The sequence below is a fragment of the Cyclopterus lumpus genome, chromosome 15 (genome assembly GCF_009769545.1).
Source record: "Cyclopterus lumpus isolate fCycLum1 chromosome 15, fCycLum1.pri, whole genome shotgun sequence".
NCBI lineage: Eukaryota > Metazoa > Chordata > Actinopteri > Perciformes > Cyclopteridae > Cyclopterus > Cyclopterus lumpus.
This window is the reverse complement of record NC_046980.1, coordinates 8,844,070-8,866,812: the sequence shown is the minus strand read 5'-3', so window position 1 is coordinate 8,866,812 and position 22,743 is coordinate 8,844,070. Positions and strand designations below refer to the sequence as shown.

The 22,743-nt window shown below is 41.0% G+C and overlaps 1 protein-coding gene across 1 annotated transcript; it reads left to right on the top strand.

Moving 5' to 3' along the window:
* The first annotated feature begins 589 nt into the window (after window positions 1–589).
* Window positions 590–22,435, top strand: pgbd5 (piggyBac transposable element derived 5). Its single transcript, XM_034552643.1, has 7 exons — window positions 590–1,287; window positions 6,451–6,881; window positions 10,334–10,468; window positions 13,241–13,415; window positions 15,760–15,957; window positions 17,062–17,167; window positions 17,246–22,435. The coding sequence occupies exons 1-7, from the start codon at window positions 933–935 to the stop codon at window positions 17,439–17,441; spliced, it is 1,596 nt and encodes a 531-aa protein (XP_034408534.1). The 5' UTR covers window positions 590–932; the 3' UTR covers window positions 17,442–22,435.
* The last annotated feature ends 308 nt before the right edge of the window (window positions 22,436–22,743 follow it).

Here is a 22,743-nt window from a genome sequence, read left to right as displayed (position 1 = left end):
AACAATCTGCCTAATAAGTCCATTTATTGTTATGGATGTTTAAACCTTTTATTTTTCTAACCACTTTAAGGACCTGTTGGCTTGCAGGTTCATTATTGACGTAGTTGAGAACACAATCAAATATATCTAACAATATATACATTAGCAATTCCATGAAAACCGCAGAGTCCCTCTGCACAGGACTGTATTGTGATAATGCAGAAACCCTGAATAGGACTACCAAATGCACCATTGGGTGAGATAATTTTGTTTAATGTGAAAGGCGTTTTTTTTCATTTGTAAATAGGGGTATAGAAAGCATTCATATAGGCATAACTATATAGTTGATCATATCGTTTGTTACTGCTTATTTAGGGGTCTATATTTTCACCACCTCAATCCAGTCATATTATCCCTTCCTGTATCTAACATTGTATTCTTATATTCTATTACCATTAATCATCGTACTTTTTCCACATTGCAGCTCCAGCAGCTCCCATCAGCCGCTCCTCTCTGAGATTGGATGATGAAATGCATCTTATTGGACGGCAGGGCAGGGCTCTGGTGTCAGGTGATGCAGGGGCAGCCACTATCTCTATTTTCTCTCTTTGAGGAGAAATCCCTGGTCTCTCAACCCGGATGCTAAACCACAGCTATCGATAATTTTGCAGCGCTGTAGGCAGAGCAAGGGGGCGGAAATATTTCAGTACCCTTGAAGCGGACAGCTCTCCCCCGGATCCTCACGCTTCGGACCGCCCGGCTCCGCATCCGAGCCTGGGGGGCTGGCACTGCAGGATCATCATTCATACCCAAGACAGGGAAAAGTGTAAGCGGCCACACTAAAGGCAAACACGTCCCTGCTCTTGCAACATCGTGACCACTTGCACGCCACTAGCCGTAGTGGAAAGGGGGAGAAAGAGAAAAGGGGGAGAAGAGCATCAATACGGAGAGAGATGGCGGAGTGCGGGCGGAAGGCGCTGTCTCTCCTGGAAGCGGCCCGCTCCCGGTACGAGAGCCTGCAGATATCCGACGACGTGTTCGGCGAGTCCGGCGATGACAGCAGTGACAATCCCTTCTACAGCACCTCCGGAGACTCCGACTCCGACAACTACATAGCCGAGGTGGGCGAGGAGGAGCAGCCGCAGCCGCAGCCGCAGCAGAACCACCACCACAAACGGGGCGATAAGGAGAGCACCGGGAACAGCGGAGCCGGTCCTCCGGGCGCTCTGTCCCGGAGTCAGGCACAGGAGGAGGGCTGGACGGAGACTCTGCAGGATGTCACGGTGCCGCCGTTCAAAGACACGTATGGTGAGACGCGATGCAACATGAATGAGGTCACGAGTGCAAAGGGGGACAAGTGTGTGCGTGCACGCGCGCGCGTGTGTGCGCGGGCGTGTGGTTGGATAGAAACACGCAGAACGTGTGCAGTTCACGTGTATGCTTTTCAGGGCCAGTCAGGTTCTTTCTGTGGCTCTGTCTGTGGTCACAAAAGGCCATTGCTTTGAGACAACTGGATGCTTGTTTCATGTTTGTGTGTGTGTGTGTGTGTGTGTGTGTGTGTGTGTGTGTGTGTGTGTGTGTGTGTGCGCGTGTGTGCATCCTAGTGAGTGAGTGAGTGACAGAGAGAAGCATGGCACTGCATCATTAATCACTGTTCAGTTAATGGCACATGCTTGGCCTTTGATACCTCACCGCTTGGAGCTGTTGCACACACGCTGTCCTGTGTGTGTTCATGTTTCCGGGCAGGGCAGGAAGACACGCTGTTCAATTTAGAGAGTCGACATGATGTCTCTCCTGGTTCTAGACACACATATACACACACACACACACACACACACGTTACAATGAGCATAGCGTACTGTAGAATACATGCACACAATCATGCTTGCATTCATGGCCTTTGTCCTCCTGCACCAAGTTAATTAACAGAACTCATAACTATTAGTATGAGATGCAAGCTAAAGGTGTTCTGTAGCACAACCTGTGTGTGTGTGTGTGTGTGTGTGTGTGTGTGTGTGTGTGTGTGTGTGTGTGTCGGTGTGGGTCGGTGTGTGTGTGTCGGTGTGTTGTGACAGTTAAACTGCACTGTCTTTCTATCTTTGTGATTATTGCCCCAAAGCAGGATCATGCTGCTAACCACCATGTACCAAGCTTTTAGTCTGCGTGTCTTCTTCGTTTTGTATCCATTTATCTATCACTAAGTACTGACGGTTTGGGGCTGTCTTCCATCTCTTCTGCCTCAGCTGAGGCAACAGCGATGGGTAGAAATGCCATTCTGTGTTCACTGTGACATGATGCACTGTGACACCCTAGGAGGTGAACCAGCATATGGCTGTTAGATATGGACCAAGCTGCTCACAAATAACATAGAAACACACATAAGAGCATCCACATACAGAGACGTTTTATTCTCAACAGAATGCACCTAAACTGAAGGTGGTGGCGTTGGCCTGTTGGATTACTGAGCAGCACGCCAAAGAAAATAAGAAACAGCTCTTTTTTCTTCTGTTCATGTTCTAGGTTTGAAGGGTGGTGCCTATTTTACTTATCAAAAATAACGCAAACCAAATTGAGCTGAGCTGTGAAAACACAAGTGGTGAGGTGAGGTTGCTGGGTGTTCTGTACTTCCTGCACATCCTGCTCCTTCCTGCTCTATTTGATGTGCTTTTTTTCACTCTGTTGCCCAATGCTTGGGAGTCAGCTGGTGCGTCTGTCTGCTTTGTAAAGCCCGGTGTGGTTTGTCGAGATACGTTTACTGTCTGTTTGTACAAGCACAGACAGTGTGGGTTTGGCCCCGCCATCTTGCATCAGGGTTGAGATGATTAACAGCTGCCTGACTGGATGGAAGCAGGACTGCCATGGAGCATAATCACACTTCAGAACTCAAGTGGCCAAGAGTGCACGCTGATTTTACCATCGGCCCGAAAAGCGCAGATTGACAGCACCCTGAGCATCAGCGTATCTAGATGCATTTTCTCCCATTTTAATGGCACGGGACGAGACGCTGCTTCAGCCACCAAGTCGGCCCGTGGTGGAAACGTCATGGGGGGATATTTTTACGACATGTCAGGATTCCTCTGTCTGACTATCTTCCCAACTGCCTGGCGGTCTTTTTCTCACCTTCCCGTCTGTCTCCCTGTCCATTTCTCTGTCTGTCTCTGTGTCTTACTGTCTTGCTGTGATGGCGGTGACACAGACACACTGCTGATGTGACAGCTCGCCTCCTTGGAGACTGTGCACCCCCATACATAAATCATCAGCCGCCGTCATATAGCATCGAGTCAACCTCAAACAAAGTCTCAAACGCTGGATTGTGTTTTTGTAAAGTTACAGAGGCAACTCCTTCTTGGTTTTGAAGAGTTGTTTTGCTTCATTGACCATGTGGTTGAGTTGAGGTCACGTTTATAGGCGATGTTTTATGTCAGCGAGGGACCCTGCAGCTGGAGAGGTTCAGGCACATGACCAAATTGAGGATTATCCAAGTATCCACATCTCAGATTATGTAACCACTTTATCGTGATGTTGAAGGGAATTATGAGCTATTTATTCATTCACTTTGCTGGGCATGTCCAATAGATTACTGGTACTCTCCATATGTTAGTTTATCTGCCTGACCCTGTTTTTCTGACAGTCCTGTTTCACCATGGCAGAGTCATTTGGAGAAACCACAGACTTACACAGACTCAAAGAGACATTTGCATTTATACCGGTACACATATAAGGCTACTTACTGTAAGGTACATTTACTGTTTGACAAGCGGAGATGCATGGCTGATACTTTAACACACACACGTCCAAATATTCACAAAGAAAAAAACTCAAACAAAAGACAAATTGAATTCAATATATAATAATACTAATTATAATTATGCAAAGATAAAAATACTAAATGAAATAGAATAATCTATAAATAGCATGTAATACAAACAAGATGTTATGCATGACACAGGAATTTGGTCTATTGATTTACAGTGGGATTGTATTGTAATAGTAATAACTAATACTGCAAAAAGTAAAAAACACAGGACAAATTTGTTCATGTTTGTATTATTTATAACAAAATTCACATATCACTGACAATACATGCACTGCTGTAATACTGGAGAAATTGTGATAAAGGCTAGTGAGATTAGATTTACTTACATTAAATAGCCATTTGATTTCTTTTAATCATCTATACGCCACACTATTTTCAAGCTATTTTTATGGGAAATGCTTAAATGATCACAGTGCTGTACAATACTAAAGAAAATTATACAGATTAGAATCCTTGCGTGACTATTTAACACATTTCCGTTATTAAAATGAATGATTCATAACACAAAACTAACAAAATGAGTTGTCAAAGTCTTTGTTTCACACATGTGAAGACCTGTTTGTGATGTAATGCAACTCAGCAGAACACAGATCATTGTATATGGGATTTGCCCTCCACTCTAGATATGAAATACTGTGTATCGCCATTAAACATATTCCTATTAATATGGTGGTCTATTTCAGCATATTGCCCTGGCATTTCTCAAACGCATGTTCTCTTTCTGTTATTTTGCCAAAAACAGAGGCTAAAGCATGTTTTGTCTATATGAAGGGTTTATCCAACTCAACTACACGGTAATCTCTCATTCTTAAATACATGGCTATAAAAGTTTTGCCAGCCAGATGCTCGCCAATATAAATACTACAGCAGATAATCATGAGGGATCACACTCCTCTCTGTAGGTGCAACGTTGGTGGAGTTTTTTAATCGCAAGGTGGGAAATTGATATCTCAATGCTTCCCTTGTTGAGAAACATTAGCTAATATTAGTAGTCTGGAGAAAGAATGATGTAAATGTTTAATCCAAGTTTTATCAGCATGATGTTGGCTGGATTGGAGATCGGCAGGCAGGGATGTATAAAGAAGATCTATGGAGGAAATAGATTGAAACAATCCCATTATCCATAAAAAGAGTTCTTACTCAGGTTGTATTTTTGGCTTTCTCTTGAGATGAGCTGACGTGAGTCATTTTATCTCGGTAGACTTTACTCCTGAATGTCAAATGTTTTTTTATGGAGGAATGGCTCGCTCTGAGGAAGTCATGCTGGATTTTACATTCAGCTTTCATATCTAGTGGAATGCAATCCAGTGGATTTCGAGCCGTGCCCGGCGGCTACTTCTGCTGTCTTGGCCACCGCAAGCACCAACTCTGTGGGCCTGCTGGTCTTTTTCTCCTCTTCTCGTTTCCTCCACATGATGTAACATTTAGGTCTAAGCCTTGTGCATGTTATCTTTAAATCAGCAATACAAGAGGTTGCAACCACTCAGGACTGGAGAGGCGAGAGAGAGTACAAACCTTGTTCTACTCTGTTCAGAGATAATGAGATTGTGTTGTTTAATTCAGCCTGAAGTTGTTCTGCGTAACGTCTAAATTGCCTCTCACGTATTCAACAACCTTAGAGAAAATCTCTAATTTACTAGAGAAAATACATCAAGCCAGTCACTGCACTGTGTATTGATTGCGTGGCTTCAATGCAATACCTAAAAGCTTTCTGACAGAGAGCTTTTAAATAGGAGGTAAACTGGTGGATTATGGTATATATGAAAGAGGGAAAATAGCTGGATTGGAAACGTTTGACGTGCTTTATGCTTGTAACTAATCGTATATTCATTTTTTTTACTTTAAGCTTAATTCAATGTGTATTTATTATCTTCAGCTGTTTACCCTTTACTTTAAGATAACTATTTAACTGTTTGTCCGTTACTTTAAGGTGTGCGTGCATACTCTACGGGTGTGCAACAGGTTTAGTTGCAGGGATTATTTGGGTTTTAAAAAGAAGGCCAACGTTCTCATCAGCTGATGCTTCACTGACATCGTGACTTCACACGCCTTTCTTTCAAGGCTCCCCTCCTGACCCGACTATCAGAACAAGACTTTGACTCAATGCCTTCCATAACACTAAAGCAATGAGACACCGAAACCTTCGGCAAGCGTAGAAACGCCACGCTGTGACAGGGATCACCGTGTGGTGGCTGTCATGTTGTGTAAATGATCCAACAGCTGCCCTGGGCTTGTGACATTTCTGTGGCTGATTCATGAACCAACGCAGCGATTTCATGGGCATGTACGTGTTCTTCTGACGATGTGATACAATGCAAGACTACCTACAGTATATTAACGAGTGTTCTCTCAGTGTCCTCACTTCTTATGAGATGACAGTGTAGTTTATGAAAGCAAGAAACAGTTCGTATGCATCCATCCCACACAGCCTTGACAGTGGCAGCTCAACAAAATCTAATTTTATCGTGTCTCACAGAGTCAAAAGAGAACCTTTTATTCAGTCAGTCAATTTGGTGGCATTGGTCCAAAGTTTAAAATCTGGGGTTAAGTGACAGTTGTGACTGAGTTCGCCCACATGGGATTCTCTATCTGTCAATTAGTCTATCTTCCTCTATCAGACATGTTTTTTTTTTTCCCTTCCTGTCCTGATTCAGGCCCTGCTCAGAAGATGCCGGCCACCGCCACAGCCTTGGACTTCTTCCAGCTCTTCGTCCCTGACAATTGCATCCAAAACATGGTCACCCAGACCAACATGTATGCCAAGAAGTTCCAGGAGCGCTTTGGGTCCGACGAAGGCTGGCGCCCCGTCACAGCCCAGGAGATGAAGGCCTTCCTGGGCTTTGTCACCTCCACCAGCGTGCAGCGCTGTGAGTCCGTGCTCAGCATATGGAGCTCGGGCTTCTTCAGTAACCGGAGCATCGCGCTGAAGATGAGCCAGGCGCGCTTTGAAAAGATCCTCAAGTACTTCCACATTGTGGCTTTCCGGCCATCACAGGGAAGCAACCAGGGCCTGTACAAGATCCAGCCCTTCCTGGACATGCTGCAGCAGTCGTTCAGCTGCACCTTCAGACCTTCACAGACGCAGGTGTGTGCACTCTGCTGCGGGCCTGAGTCTCCCGAAAGCATCCTATAAATCTATAGCATAGTTGAGTTTATTATCTCTCTTTAATAATGCACCGTCGAAATGTGACGAGTATGAACTGCTCCAGTTGGCAAACGACAGAATAAATATTCAGAGACATTTTGGATTTAATTTAAGACATAATTGATGCAACATTTGTTAATATCACTGTTTTCTGGTTAGCACCGCGTGTTCACTTTAAAATATAGCATGCACTTTTAATACAGAAGCTAAGGAGTTCCCTGTTAAGCTTGTAAAATAAGAATGTAAAGAAAATAAGCTCCTGAGGTAGAGCAAACCATTCAAATATCTTGGCAGGGAGTCGCAGTTTGAACACCATCCTGACAGCAAGTATTTGATAACTTTACCAGACCATCCTTCCAGAGGCCTCATTTCAACTTGTTTTCATTGACATGTATTAGAGCCACATTTATGCAACTGGGGCAAGGGAGCGCCTGCCTGGAAAATCTATTTCGGGTGGGCTGGAGTTTAGTCAACTCCTGCTTTACTTTCTTCTCGAGATATACATCAGCACTACAGATGCTAAAGGAGCAGCGACTAAACAGCATGATCAAAGTAGTATCTGTTAAATCAAATTATAATTTCTATATCAGTGTTGTGCTTTTGTTCAGCTTGATTCCTGTAAGAAAACAATACAAAGGGCTCCTCACTCAACCTTGTTTACTTCCTGATGAAAGACATCTTATACTGTGTGTGATTAATAGCAAAAGTAGAATAACAGAGGGTTGTGGCAATTCGCAGAAGGAAAAGAGAACACAGCATGTAATTTGCTCCTGATTGTCCCAAGTTATTACATTTTTATTTACCACTTACTCGTGAAAATGGTTGCCATAAAAGTCAGAACATGAGGTTGCTTCCACTTCATTTAAGGACTTTTCTAATTCAGCTTCACATGCTTCCATAATCATAACAAATACACTGAGTTATTCAGATTCTGGTTATAGCCAAGGAATCATATTCCTGTGGGATCCCCTGCACACACTTACAAATTAATACATTTCTGGGAATTTCTGCAGTCTAAGTGCTTTGGCATCATCTTTATTGTGAAAGAGGATGTTAGTGCTGTGATGCTTTTTGGGAATACAGGCTCTTAACAGCCCCCCCCCCCTCATATATCATCCACATCTCATTCAGCACATGTCATTACAGCATTTCACGGTCAATAAAGCTTAAGTGTAAATGTTGATGAGTTTATTTCATTGTGGAGAAATGAAGGGCTTGACATTTGTGCCCTCTATCCACTTTGCTGTAAAAGCGACTAAACTGAGACGGCGAGGGCAGACCGTCTATCAGACAGCATCTGTGTGCGGCGCATGTGTATCTAGGCCAGTTGGTTTTATCTGTTGGTTTTTTGTGCCATGGGCAGCGAGTGGGTCCAGATAGTGAGAGTGGCGGAGACTAAAAATGGTTTCTTCACAGATAATGGAAAAGTAATCTAGGCATTGAATGACTGACACTGATGGCGGGCGAGAACTGTTTTGAGTTTTAATTAATCTGTTGTTTATTTCCTTGATGAATCAATTTTCATTCAATATCATTAAATATTTAATCCAATATGTCACAGTCCAAAACCCAACATTATTTAGTTTGATATTATGGAAGAAAACCACACATTTCCCATTAAAGAGGCTGTATCAAGAGGGTTTGGGTATTTTTTTTAAATGACCTATTTCATTATGAAAATAGTGTCAAATCAAAAGAATAATAATCAATCAACAAATCAATTCAGTATATTTTTAATTGAAGGGAAATTATCAAAGAGAGGGAACTGCTCTATCAACATTTTGTAATACTTTTATTCTATATATAATATTTGATATGATATGATATTTCTCCTTTCTTAGTACAATACAGGATCAGTGAACCTGTTAAAATGATTTGATAACTTGAAGCACTTGTTTTCAGCTGTTACAATAAGATGTAGAGAAATATCTGGTCACCAAGAGAAACGTGCTCAGTAGCTGCAGCTGTGCTAATGTGGCAGCCACAGGATGAGATATTTCTTAAAAGGCCTTCATGTGGTTTGGTTGATGTCGTCCATCCGGAGGCTATATCCTGATTAATCTTTCTCTTGTGTAATCCATAACTCCCCATTTGACTTGGAAATGACTTGTTGCTCTTTGTCCTCGAGCAGAAAAGAGCTGCCGGTCACTCTCACTTCAGCTTTAGTCAAATCATGATGGAGCGGGAGGAGAAGGCACCGGAGGAAGGGAAAGCCGAGAAGCATTTGAAATGCAAATATGTGTTGTTTGTGGCTGAAAGCATCTCTGGAAAATATGAATAGATAATTGTACCAGGCTTGTGTAATCGTCCAAGGAAGGGTGAGATAATATTTGGTTTTGTGCGTGAATGTTCTGTTTGTTCTCAAACTTTCAGTGTGTGTGTATTTGGATGTGTGGACGTGTGTCCGTTTTTTAATACTTCATTTAATCCCTGTTAGGAAATTCATCCTCAGTATCTGATTCTGATCCTAACTAGTAGAGACAGTGACTAGACCAAATAATAAAAGAACAAGAGGCAGATGACACAGTTTAACCTACTTTTGAAAAATATGTTGACATTATTATTATCAGTTTGACTGATAACAAGTGGCTGATTTTACTTTTTTGGGAACAAAACATAAATATATTCAGTTTACTATCATGGAAAACAAAGAAAAGCAGCTTTTTATATTTGAGAAAGTGAAACAAATTATATATAATATTTTATTTTGCTTGAATTAAGATTACTTAAAATGGTCAACTAACTGATTAATTCCCTCATTGTTTCAGCTTTATTCAGCTTGTTTTAAAAGGAAGAAGAGGCATGGAAATAGTTTGAAACTGTGTGTCTCTATTATCATTTTATATAATTATTTTTTTCATTGTATCTTAATTTTGATTAATTTGCACCATGCAGCAGATAACTTCTTTGAGATTTTTCCACCAGTCATGTCTATTTCGATTTTTATTCTGAAGCTAAAATACTCAAGCACAGACCATCAAAGTACTGTCTTTAATTGTGTTTATTTAGTTGTTTAGTGGTTATGGAAAGATGTAGACAGACAAAGAGAAATACTGGACGAGATAAATGCAAAAGAAGTCTTTTTTAAGACCGCTCTGCACAGTTGAGAGTGGGTTTCTGCCGAGGAAAGTGTGTTTTTGTTCTCTCTGCAGTATCGCAGGCTTGTGAGGATCTACAATTGGCTGCGTTCTCTCTCCAACCCCGAGCTGTGATGTTACATCATACACAACCTCACTCTTACGCCTCACTCAAATACTTTTTTGTTCTCCTTTGTCAAGGCCAGCTATTATTCCAGGAACACATTGTGTACTTTTCTTGTTGTGACACTGTTATATAAATCTCCATGGAGACAAACTCACAGGTACAGTTCCATTGCCTGTGTGTGTCTCCAGGTTCTTCATGAGCCCTTGATAGACGAGGATCCGGTGTTCATCACCACCTGTACGGAAAGAGAGCTGAGGAAGAGGAAGAAGAGGAAGTTCAGCCTCTGGGTACGACAGTGTACCTCCACCGGATTCATCTGTCAGGTAAACAATAACTCATAAGCAATCGGAAATCTGAATGGAAACCAGGTATCGTGAAGAGATGAAAAGAGAGAGAAAATAGTACATGTTTGTGTGTTCGCGTTGAGGGTATTTTAATTTGCTGCTTTTAAACTTCATGGTTTCTTTTTTTAAATCTGAAAAAACATCAGAGACTTTGATCTTGATCCAAGTTTCAAATCTCATTCTCAGCTTGTCGATGTTGCATCATATTGCATTCAGCCAATTACTTGCCAGCACTACAAAGAGAAAAATAAAATATGTGTTGGGCTTTACACGAATAAAGCGCAAAGTTCGATTTTTAGAATGAATTTTGAGGTAGTTTTAGATTTTAGTATACTAGTGGCTCTGATCTCAGGCAGGCAGGGCTGCTGCTCACTAACAACCTCCTACTCCTCTGGTTCCTTGTGTAACACCACTATTTGTGACCAACCCGAACCGTTACAGAAGACACAGGAGAAAACATTAAAAACCTTACCAGCAAGAGGTTACAATGTCCTATAGAGTCACACACAGTCCAGTACAGTATATAGTATTGACATCAGAAACAATAAAACAATTATGTCACTGGAGCATTTTCTTGTTCGGGTTTGAGAAGGACCTGCCCAATGACAAACTTAGCCTTTTGGAGAAATCTGGTACAAAGTACAGCAATGTAAGTATACCACATTGTAAAGAAAAGTTGTGTCACTGCAGAGAAAAAATGAAAAATGGAAAAAGATCTCAGGCACAAGACTGAGCTGCCAGGGAAGTGTTTCCTTCTGTCGCCTGGATGTAGTCCAGAATTACATCAGTGGAGAGAGGACCAACCACGATCAGAATTTGCCTGTTCACTCTCTTTTTGTTATCGTGGCTTGAATAAAAAAATAACACCAATTCATAATTTTTCCAAAACGAGTCGTGCAGCAAGCAGCCTCTTGGTCATTTGTAAAAAGCCACGCCCCGTTATCCAATCCGTTTCACCGAGCAGCAGCATTAGCATTCCCACACCGACCGTGGCCGTTTGGCAGTCACTCATTCTTTACCCACCGTCTCAGATCTGCCATCTTTAAATGAATTGGATCGAGGGAGAGGAGGAAAAAAAAGAAATAAAACGGGTTAATGGAGTGGATCAATGAGATTCCATTAGCAAGTGCACCCCCCCCCCCACCCCCACACACACACACACACACACACACACACACACACACACACACACACACACACACACACACACACACACACACACACACACACACACACACACACACACACAGAGGTAGTACCGACCACTTAGTGTAATAGCTAAAGGTCTGACGTAGATGCTGGCTAATCAGGCTAATGCCGTTCAGCTGGTGAGCAGCAGCAGGAGTAGAAGTGGAAGAAGGACTCGTGGCTCTTTGCGGGTGCACATTTCTGCTTGTATGTATTTGATAATGGCTTTATTTGGAAGCAGAGCTCTTCTTCGGGTGTCGCGCAGCAGCGTGCTGAGCTCAGAGGCCACTCAGTCTGCCTCGATCCACAGCGATACATCTCTACAGTAACTGGCCAGATTGTCATGAAATATTCATACTCGCAGCCCCAGCGGGCGCTCCTAGAATATGTTTGGGACATTTTCAAAAGCTCGGGCCTAATTTATCAAAACGTATTCCGCAGATTACCATGACATTTACAGATCACATGAGATCATCAACAATTAAGAGATGGCAGGTAATGAGGGGAGAAAAAGAAATAGGGAATGTACAAACACAAACAATGTTGCGGTTGATAGTTGGGCCTCATAAGGACCCACCGTGACACAGGTGTTACGCGTCCTTTAAATATTCTGGAAGGTTCCTTATACAGCTTTATCCATCTCATGAAGTCCTTAAGTGACACCTACGGAACATCTTGGTGGGTCATGTGACAGGTCATGTGATTTTTGTGTTCCCATAACAACATTTCCAAGATGGCTGCTCCCGGTTGTGAGAGATCTCACACAAGTAGCTCAATTTAAAAAGCTTGTTTTTCGTTGCTAAAGGTAAGATTCACCCATTTGAGAATGATAATGCTTACATAATATGTCCTTTATTATATTGAACCTGCTGTGAACACATTTCTTGAACAAACTGATATACAACAAATCAATATGACACACATGCACACATAAGAAACATAATTATCTGCTCAGTTAATTTGGCTGATTCAATGATATTTAGCTAATATATGTTATATTATTCAATTCAAAGCATATTAAAACAAATGTAAACAAAAAAATAATGTTATTAATGAAATCATTAATACAAAAAGTTTACCATTTAAAGTTTACCATTGACATATATGTAACATTGGGTGCTACTGTCAGATATTTGACATTATTTTGAAAACAATGTCAGAAATGTGTTCAAAATGTGGTCTATTACATCTGTGGTATGTCCCCCATAATTGTCCTTGAAGGAGAAATGGGTCCGGGTTCTTACAAACATTTTTGTATATTTTAAACTGGCATATTTCCCATACACATGATTGCCATTTTACTATGAAACCTATCAAATGCATTCATCCAGTTTTAATTTGAGCTTCTCCACGGCCTGTTCTCTAGCATCACCTCGGGACACATTTAAAGACTTTTACGAAAAAATCATTACTTGTTCAAATACACACAATCTGCAGCCTGGACTTATATAAAACGGCGGAATTGTTTTTTACGTAGAAAAGACCAAATGGTACTTAGAACTGAAATATAATGAGCTGGTTCTCTATCTGTTTTATCTCCACGTCCCTTCTCTCTTTCTGCAGATCTCCGTCCATCTGAAGGAGGGCACAGATGGCCTGGCCGCCTTGAAGAACAAGCCTCAGCTCCACAGCCTCGTGGCCAAGCAGCTCTGCCAGAACATCTCTGGCAAGAACACCATCATCTTCACCGGGCCGTCCATCACAAGCCTCGGCCTCTTCACAGAATTCAGCAAACAAGGTACACAAACAAGTTGCACCGGCAGATATTGAATCTATTGGTCTGTCTCCGTCCTGCTGCCGACATTAAAACACATTTTCTTTTTCCATCTGCTTCTCCTCTGTCGTCTCACTACGTTTTTTTTTTGTGTGAGTGTTGCTGTGCAGATTGTGCTTTACCTCCTCATCTTTTATTGTCTTATTAGTTTTTTTAGCCGTGACGATATAGCGTCTTCGGGCTAAACAGCACTGAGAGGAAGACAATCTGTTGAAATGAGACTTCACGGCACTAGAGTTTCTACTCGAATGATTCATTTTCTTCATGTGTCCTTACACCACGAGGGAAACACCTTTAACCCAATGGGGAATGTGTAAAAGCAGTATCATGTCATGTGTCAATGGAAACATAGGCGGGTGGGTTGTTCTTGTAATCGTCTCTGTGTCTCCCCCTTTATTCTCAGCTAAGAACTTAAATGTTTCTTTAACAAGATAAAAATGTCTTCAAGACAAAGCTTGACGTTGTTGAAATTAGCAGTTTTGCCACATTTCTTCTCCGACATCTTGACAACTTAATCTTACGCTAAGTGACTTGTTAAGATGAGTATTTTTCTGCTTTTCAACCAACATCGACCATACCAGCCTCATGATGCTCCGCGATAGACTTAATTGCCTTTTGACTTGCACAATAAATCATGGAAGAATCATTGGGGAGTGTTCAGCACGAAGATCAATAGGTAAAGTGGCGACTTGAAAGAAACGCCATTTACTGCAACACATGACAAAGAGAATACTTGAATCCAGACCGTTTTGGTTGTTTCACTGTTTCTGTTATAGCCTACACAAATGCCCCATATATCTTCTTATGTGATTATTAATCAGAAGTTGCTCTGCAGGAAATAGTTTTGGAAATTGTGATATTTTATGCTGATGATCCATCGTTGAAGCAGATTTTCACAGAGCTCTGATTTTCATGCTCATTTTACCAAAGGCATACTTAATTATGAAAGCATATAATCCTGTTGTGGTTCGGGTGAGTCACATCTGATTTATCTTCTTCTGTGACCTGTTATATTATTTCATAATAATAGCAAATGTGGGACAATGTCCTCATTCCATAAAAGGCTCAAATTTAGTCAATCAGGTAAGGATGCAAGAGAACAGCGAAAAAATATTCGGCAAAACCGATTTGATGATATCATCACCACAAATTCTCTTTCACTAAACAATAACAGAAAAGCAATTTTAAACTCAACCGGGCAGAGCCACAATACACAAAGTAAATTCAAAACAATTCCAGCAATATAGAGATATGATCAATATTCTATCTTCCTAATTGGACGAAGCTACCACGAGGCATTCAGATGAAAAGAAACTCAGTTCTGAGCTCACAAAGGCATTGCGCGACATTTTTCTTTCAAATTCATCATACTGGATTAATTAGCTGAGTTAATTACCTCTGAAGCACTTACTGTGGACACTCACACACACACACACACACACACACACACACACACACACACAGACACACACACATACATGTATTACACAGATATAAATTATTCTCCAAATTGAGAACATTAACAAATCAGCAGCACTCAGCCACGTAATAGTTTCGGCGCTGCTCATCCATGTAAGGAATAAAGAAATAGAATGGGCGGAAAGTCAAAAATGGCACAAGAAGAAGAAGAAGAAGAAGAAGAAGAAGAAGAAGAAGAAGAAGAAGAAGAAGAAGAAGAAGAAGAAGAAGAAGAAGAAGAAGAAGAAGAAGAAGAAGAAGAAGAAGAAGAAGAAGAAGAAGAAGAAGAAGAAGAAGAAGAAGAAGAAGAAGAAGAAGAAGAAGAAGAAGAAGAAGAAGAAGAAGAAGAAGAAGAAGAAGAAGAAGAAGAAGAAGAAGAAGAAGAAGAAGAAGAAGAAGAAGAAGAAGAAGAAGAAGAAGAAGAAGAAGAAGAAGAAGAAGAAGAAAAAGAAAAAGTGGGGCAGCTGTGAGAGAGATAAACGTTCTACAGTATTTTGTTCGGTGAGTTTTGGCAGAATGCTTGAGAAGCACATTAAACTCTTAGGAGTTACTGCAGGAATGGATGAAACTAGGACTGCAACTAACGATTATCAATACACTTTTCAAATAATAGTTTGCTCTTTGAAACATTAGAGAACACAAAAGAAAATAGCCTTCACAATCTCCTGAGGCCCAAGGTGATGTCATCAAATTACTTGTTTTGTTCAGCCAACACTCCAAAACTCATTCATTATTCACTGATAAACTAATTGTCAATTATTTCTCTGTCGATCAACTAATCAGTATATTTCCTCACATCAGAGGTATTCATACAAATGCCAACATGTCTTTGTATTCATGGCGTCTCCAGATATCTACTGTTGTGGTCTGCTGAGCACCAGGAAGAGCGACTGTACAGGCTTACCACAAAGCATGCTGGTCTGCAGCTCCACGCCAGCGCAGCGCGGCCAATCACGAGTGATGATGAAAGGCAGCATGTCACTGATCAGCTGGTACAACAAGGGACACTTCAGGTTCCTCACCAACGGTTATTCCCCAACAAAACGAGGTAAACGTGGCGGAGGCACCCAGAACTCAAACTCTGAAAGTAGATTTGTCTTGTTGAATCATTAATATTTGGAGAAGACGGTGCACATAATATGCAATGCTGCACAAAATGCATTTATTTGTAATTCAAGGAAACCACAAATGTGCCATGATTTTTTAAAAGTCATGAACCTGACAATAATAACATCAGCTTGACTGTCGTTTCTGGATGTTACCATCAGGTGAAATTGGCACATCGTTAAGCATTTGTGTCAGGAAAAATCAATGAGAGCTTCTAATCCATGATAATCCATTTCCAGGAGGCGGCAGGATCATGATATTCCACTTCTCTCAAAGCGTAATCCACTCTCCTTGAAACAGTTTTGTTCGGTTTAAACTCAGTTGTGCAGTGTGTGTGAGCTCTTTGAATGAAGAATGTGGAAGCAAAGTACCGGATCAGTTCAATAGTTTTTATCCCATATTGATTTTCATGATTAGGGATTGGTATATGATCAACTCAACGTTGATGCAAGCATTTTATATGATAACATTTTATATGATAACAGTCTGGATTTATTTTACCTAGGTGTTGCAGTTATAAAATGGAGCATAATTCTGCAATTGCATCATGCATATCTTGCCCAAAACTACTCCCAGAACAGCTGAGAAGTTTTCTTGGTTAAGAATCAAAGACCAGCCAGAAAGTGAAGCATGTTTTTAGTTACACATGTTTAACTGCTAACATTAATAATGGCTGCATTTCCATGTCCATGTATCTATTTCAGGATATTGTGCGTGCTGGCTCACGGTCGACTGTTAATTAAATGGAACGAAACGGTCGATAATGTCATTACCTGTGCATCTCCAGCTGTGACTAGTCTAAGTGTTTGCTGTAGAAAAGACTAATTAGCAAAGCAGCCCTGCAGTTGGCAAAGAATAGGCCTGCTAAATTATAAATGATAACAAGACGCACCTGAGCAGCCTCCCTCATGTAAAGGAGCGCTCCTTTTCCTCTCCCTTGTCTGGTTGTTGGCCCGGTTGACCACATAATCTGGAAAAATGGAGTCCCTTCAGTGGCGTCTCTGCTGTCTCTCACTTTTCTGGTATGTATGTGTGTGTGTGGCAGGTATCATCATTAAGAGGAAAAGTGGGGAGATCCCATGTCCCTTGGCTGTCGAGGCCTTTGCGGCGCACCTCAGCTACATCTGCAAATATGACGACAAGTACAGCAAGTATGTACAACATAGCACGTTGGCTCGAGGCGATAAAATTAGTATCTTTAACCTGCTTTCGCTATTTTCCTCCCGCAGGTACTTTATCTTCCACAAGCCCAACAAGACCTGGCAGCAGGTGTTCTGGTTGAGCATCAGCATCGCCATCAACAACGCGTACATCCTCTACAAGATGTCTGACGTCTACACAGTCAAGCGATACAGCCGAGTGCAGTTTGGAGAAAGACTGGTCAAAGAGCTGCTGGATTTAGACGACTGCTCCCCCACACAGTGAGGAGGAGAAGGAGGAGGAGGAGGAGAAGGAGGAGGAGGACGACGATGACGACGACGCCAAACACAGCACACACACACACACTCACACACAAACACAATTCCCACAGATGTACACTTCATTACGGTTGTATAGACACTGCAGTCTGTGTATTATAATGAAGCAGTGCCAAGCCTGTGTTTCTCTTCCTCTAGTTGTTTTCCATGGTACTGTAAATATTCCTGAACACACGACTGCACTCCACACAGTAGAGAATCTCGAGCCATGGGACAGTTCACATGCCTCAGCTGCAACGTCCAACCACATAGATTTACTAAGGATTTGTCAGCAGGAGCTCTTTCACAAGCAGACACGCAGGCGGGAACAATGAAGCCGGGAAGAATTTACCGTTGAATGATGTCAGCTTCAAGTCTCAACCCTTATCAAAGAGTGAAGGTGTTGACATCAGCCTGACTCTCCCATGTGAGTGTTTAAACTTGTACTCGTCAGGCCAAAAGGCGACAAGTAGCTCGATATCTCCACGCTGCAAAAACACCTGTGAGCCTGTAACACAAGCTTAGTAAAACCAGGACAACCAGGTGTGTTCTCACGCTGCATGAATAACCATCTTGTTTGGTGTGAAAATTATTCTCGCTTCGGGTGGGTTTTGAAAGTGTGTGTGTGTGTGTGTGTGTGTGTGTGTGTGTGTGTGTGTGTGTGTGTGTGTTTAGCAAGTGGAACTGCCATTTGAGTGTGCAACGTTGAGCCTGGGGACGTAACTGTATGGCTATTGTGACCCAGATGTGTCGTGTTGCTGCATACTGTATTCAGTAGAGGAAGACTGTCAGCTGACGTAAAGCCACACACAGCAGTGTGCCACCAACTCACAGGCTCCCAATTCAATAGAGCCAAAAAAGGAATTTATTTTAACTTTTTATTAAAAAAAGTTACAATTTAAAGTTTGGAAGGGAAAAACGTTCTTAGGTTTTATTTCTGAAGACTTAAACAAAACATTTAAAACTCTTTGAATGACAACTTGAAGTAACAACCACACAACTGTTTAATCTTAATTCAAGTATTTCAAAATTGTGAAAAGAGCTCAGACAAAAACATAAATTTTGTGGAAAAAAAAAAAGAATCAAACAATAAATGCCCAATGCCAAAGGTGGATAAACTCATCCTATTTGTCTATTCTCACAGTTAACTATTATAACTATACTTCGCAGTTATCTCCTCTTGTATTTAACTGGGCTTTGCAGGGCACAACAAGTTCAAAGTATCCTTAATTGAATGTAAGCAATCTCGTGGGAAAGATGGCAGGGAATTGGAAAAATATTGCTCGGCAAGATTTGGTACAAGAAGAAAAAACGTACTCACTGGTGGCTTATAAAATGTTGCAACACATCTTAATGTAGACAAGGCTTTGGGGCTTTGGGGCCCAAATATCATCAGGAAGTCCAGAAAGTGACAAATAACTGGATTATTTCTATTAGTGAGGACTTTTGAAAGAGATATTACCGTCTATTATACATGTTTTTTATGATAAATCACATAATGCCATCTCGCCTGAAATGGCAAATGTCTCGCCAAGTAACATATTTAGACCACCTGTCGCCCAGCCAATGGAAGTGTGAGTGCAGAGGCATTAATCTGATTAAAACGCTCCTTCTGTCTGCCGACCACACTGCTGTCTGTAGCTTTATCCAGAATCCACTGAGTCCACTTTGCTCGGCTTCACATGGTATGCAGTCAACATGTTAGTGTCGTGCTGGAATCCCGTCACGTTTTCTTAAGTGAAAGGTTTTGATGTGTTCTTGCTCAACCCGCATGGCGCATGGCGCATGGCGCGATCTATTACAGGACGATGGCGGTGGTCTTCAAGCTGGCAGGACTCATGCACTTTCTCTCATCACGGTCTCGCACTTTGAGAAGCGTTGTTAAATTAGCAACACGTCGACTAGATAATGCTTTTAGTTTTGAACCCAATGACACTGTTCTCGGAAAAAAATATGGGAATAAATTAATAAGTTCTGTAAATATAGGTAGATAAATTAAATGGATTGTATAAAAACAAAAAAATGCCAATGAAATAAGATGGAAAAGTAATGACTATAACCAAAACAGAAAATATTTCCACTGTAGATTTGGAGTACAAGGTACAGTATGTATGTGTATATTTTGTTTACAAATTACTGCACTAAGTGTGTGACCATAATCACTCTGTCACTGAGACTCAAGATTGTGATTTTTTTAACTTTTTCACTAATCCAAAGCATTGTTGTTGTCACTGTGGCCCGTGTCAAAATGTGTTTCATTAATGTTCACCTCAAAGTAGCAATGTTAACACCCTGTCACGTCACGTCAACTTGTGATTTTAACGTTCAATATTGACTATAATTGACTAACACACACATTTGATGTGAAATGAATTGGGTCATAAGCTGTAGCCATTTGAGATATACACGCATTATTTCATTTTCCCAAGAGTGTTTCGTCCAGTCGTGCCCGACTGTGCTGCGATTGGCGAATGATCCGGCGATAGCAATGTTCTTTATACGCGGTGACGAGAACGGAGACTGCATGTAAAGATGGATGGCGTTGTTAAAGCTTACTCATTTAGTAGCTGGCTTGCTAGGTTTAGGAAATGATCATGGTTTGGGTTCAAATGAAGCCTTTCTGATGGACACCCCTGAAAGCAAACTTCTCCTGTGAGCAAAATAAACCAAACGGCCAATCACAGGACAGACTTGGCGAAAAAAAACATTGTAAAAAAACACAGGTGATCTACTGGCACACCCTGGAGTGTAGCAGCAAGGTGAGATGGTAACCTACTGGAGGTCAGGATACTCTACTTTTTAAAATGGTGTTGGATTGCTTCCATTCGATTCCACCTGTTTACATCAACATTTAACACTCATACAGGGGTGAAAAAAATCCATCTTATAAAGGGCAGTGGAGACGATTTATTCTCCTCCACCTCGGAAGGCAATGATGCACGTTGTGGTCGAGTATGAAGCAGAAATACACGGGGCAGGTTGAAAATGATTTAAATCCAGCTGTTCGAAGCTAAATAACCTTCAGACTGCGTCACAAAATGGTGAAGGCACATATTTGTGCCACACCTTGAGATGTGGGACATCCATTGAGGTTTTCTGTACTGCTTATATCGCTCGGCTCAGAGCAAAAATAAGAAGGAATTATGCACCAAGTATTGTGAGAGGCAATGGTTACTCGGCAACACATGATGAGTGTGAGAGGGAGAGAAAGGGAAGTATTTTCAAGGTTTTTCTGCCCAAATTATAAAATTTCTGACTGAGAGCACATTTTTACCATCAATCAGAAGAGAAGGGCCGAGGATCCTCCCCCGTAATGTTTTAGTTTCATTTAGTTCAGAAGAGGGTTGCGTTTTAGAGCATATTATAGATCAAACATGTCTTCATTTTGAACTCTCAGGTTGATACCTGAAGGGATTATTCTGTCCAGACGGCTCTATTGATCAGCCATGAATCTGATATTTCTATAGTGCCTTTTCCCTAACTTTTTCCCCTCATTACGGAGGTTCAGTGTTGATGTCGTGAAATAGAGTTGATATGAATGATTAGAACAGTTTAGTTTTTTTTGTTGAAATGAATATGGTCAAAAGACTGTCCTGCATAGTGTGAAATATAGAAACTAGAGAAACAAATCTTTCACTTCCGCAGTAGAGTTTTAATAGCTGAACATGTTTTATGCCCTTGTTGCTGTAATGTTTCAACTCAAGTCCTATTTCACATAATTGGTGCCACTGGAGTCAAACTACACCCTTTAATATGATATTTTAACACATTTCAAAAACACAGTTGTCCAAATAAAACCTATTTATAAATAGGGTAATTTGAATAATGTTTCATAAAACATGATAATGGTAGAAGAAATTATAGATTATTTTTGTTTACATTGATACACTAGTATGTAGAAACCTAGTTTCTAGGTTATATAGCCTTAAAACAAATTATCACCACCAATATGATTATGTTGATGAGTCTTGTGTGAGCAGCATGGAGCTCTTTCTCTCCATTTTCTACCTTGTCTCCGAGTAGAGCCGAGTAGTCTAACATCTTTCACGTTGCTCATTTGTTTATGTCAGATGTGCAAATGGGAGTAAACAAAGACAGATGGGAAGGAGCAAAGTGCTGCTCAGCCGCCATGACAAAAATATTTGTCTTTCATCCAGTTTTGTCAGTCAAAAGATTGTCCCGAAATCACTTGTCAAAATCTTGCAAAAAAATGCCATGAAATAAATCACCCTCACTGTGCAATGCAGATATTCGTGGTGTGCTGTATGTGCCAGTTTGCCATCTCTGTACAGTCTGTCTGTGTTTGTTTGTAACCGGAGAGTGAGACAGTTGTCAGTAAAGATATTTAATAATCTGAGTCACTATCTGTGGATGTGATCAAAATAATTTAAATGGCTGACCTCAGGGCTTCATAACTAACTGCTGTACAATATATTCACTTATTGAAATAACATACACACACTAAATGGACTTCTATAACCGTATCAGGTGCTATCAAACCACTGTACAAGTAATAGTAGAATTAGATGTGTTGTTGTTGTTGTTGTTGTTGTTGTTGTTGTTGTTGTTGTTGTTGGGAGCTCAGCAACCAAACAACTTTTTTCTGGATAAAATGTCATGTTACCGGGCACCTAAAGCAAACTTTAACTGTTCAAGTGTTCAAACTATTTCCCTTCATATGATTCTGTTGTGACGGTGGCTGCAGTGTTATCTAGTTTCACAGAAGCGCCAGAAGGATGTGTGTACGTGCATGTAACGTTGGGTGGAATAATATGTGTAAAATAAATGGTGTACGCTGGACTAAACTTTTAAAAAATGTGTGTGGTGATGAGTTGAACAAGGTTGTGGTGTAAATGAGTCTTCATTAAAACTACAAACTTGGAGAAGCTTATAATTCATCAGAATTCACAGGTTCAGTGTCAAATGTGCATCGCTTTCTATGATTAAAGGACGTTTCTGTGCAAATACATAACCTTTTCAATTCTGCTTTCAATTCAGCAAAGACACTCAAAGACACATTTGTTTTCCGGTTATTAGAGACCATATGAACATTATTGGGGTGGGACAGGGGGCTGAATATTATGTTTTACTCAACGACAACACCCTCCACCACAACATTTCAAAATAACATTATAGTATTATTCTCTGTGTATGTAAAAACACACATCTGTGACTCACTGATCCATTTATTTAGCATATAATAAATCTCTCAATAAAGTCTGAAATAACGTATACATATGGGGTAGAAAAAACACAACAGTCGATACCCT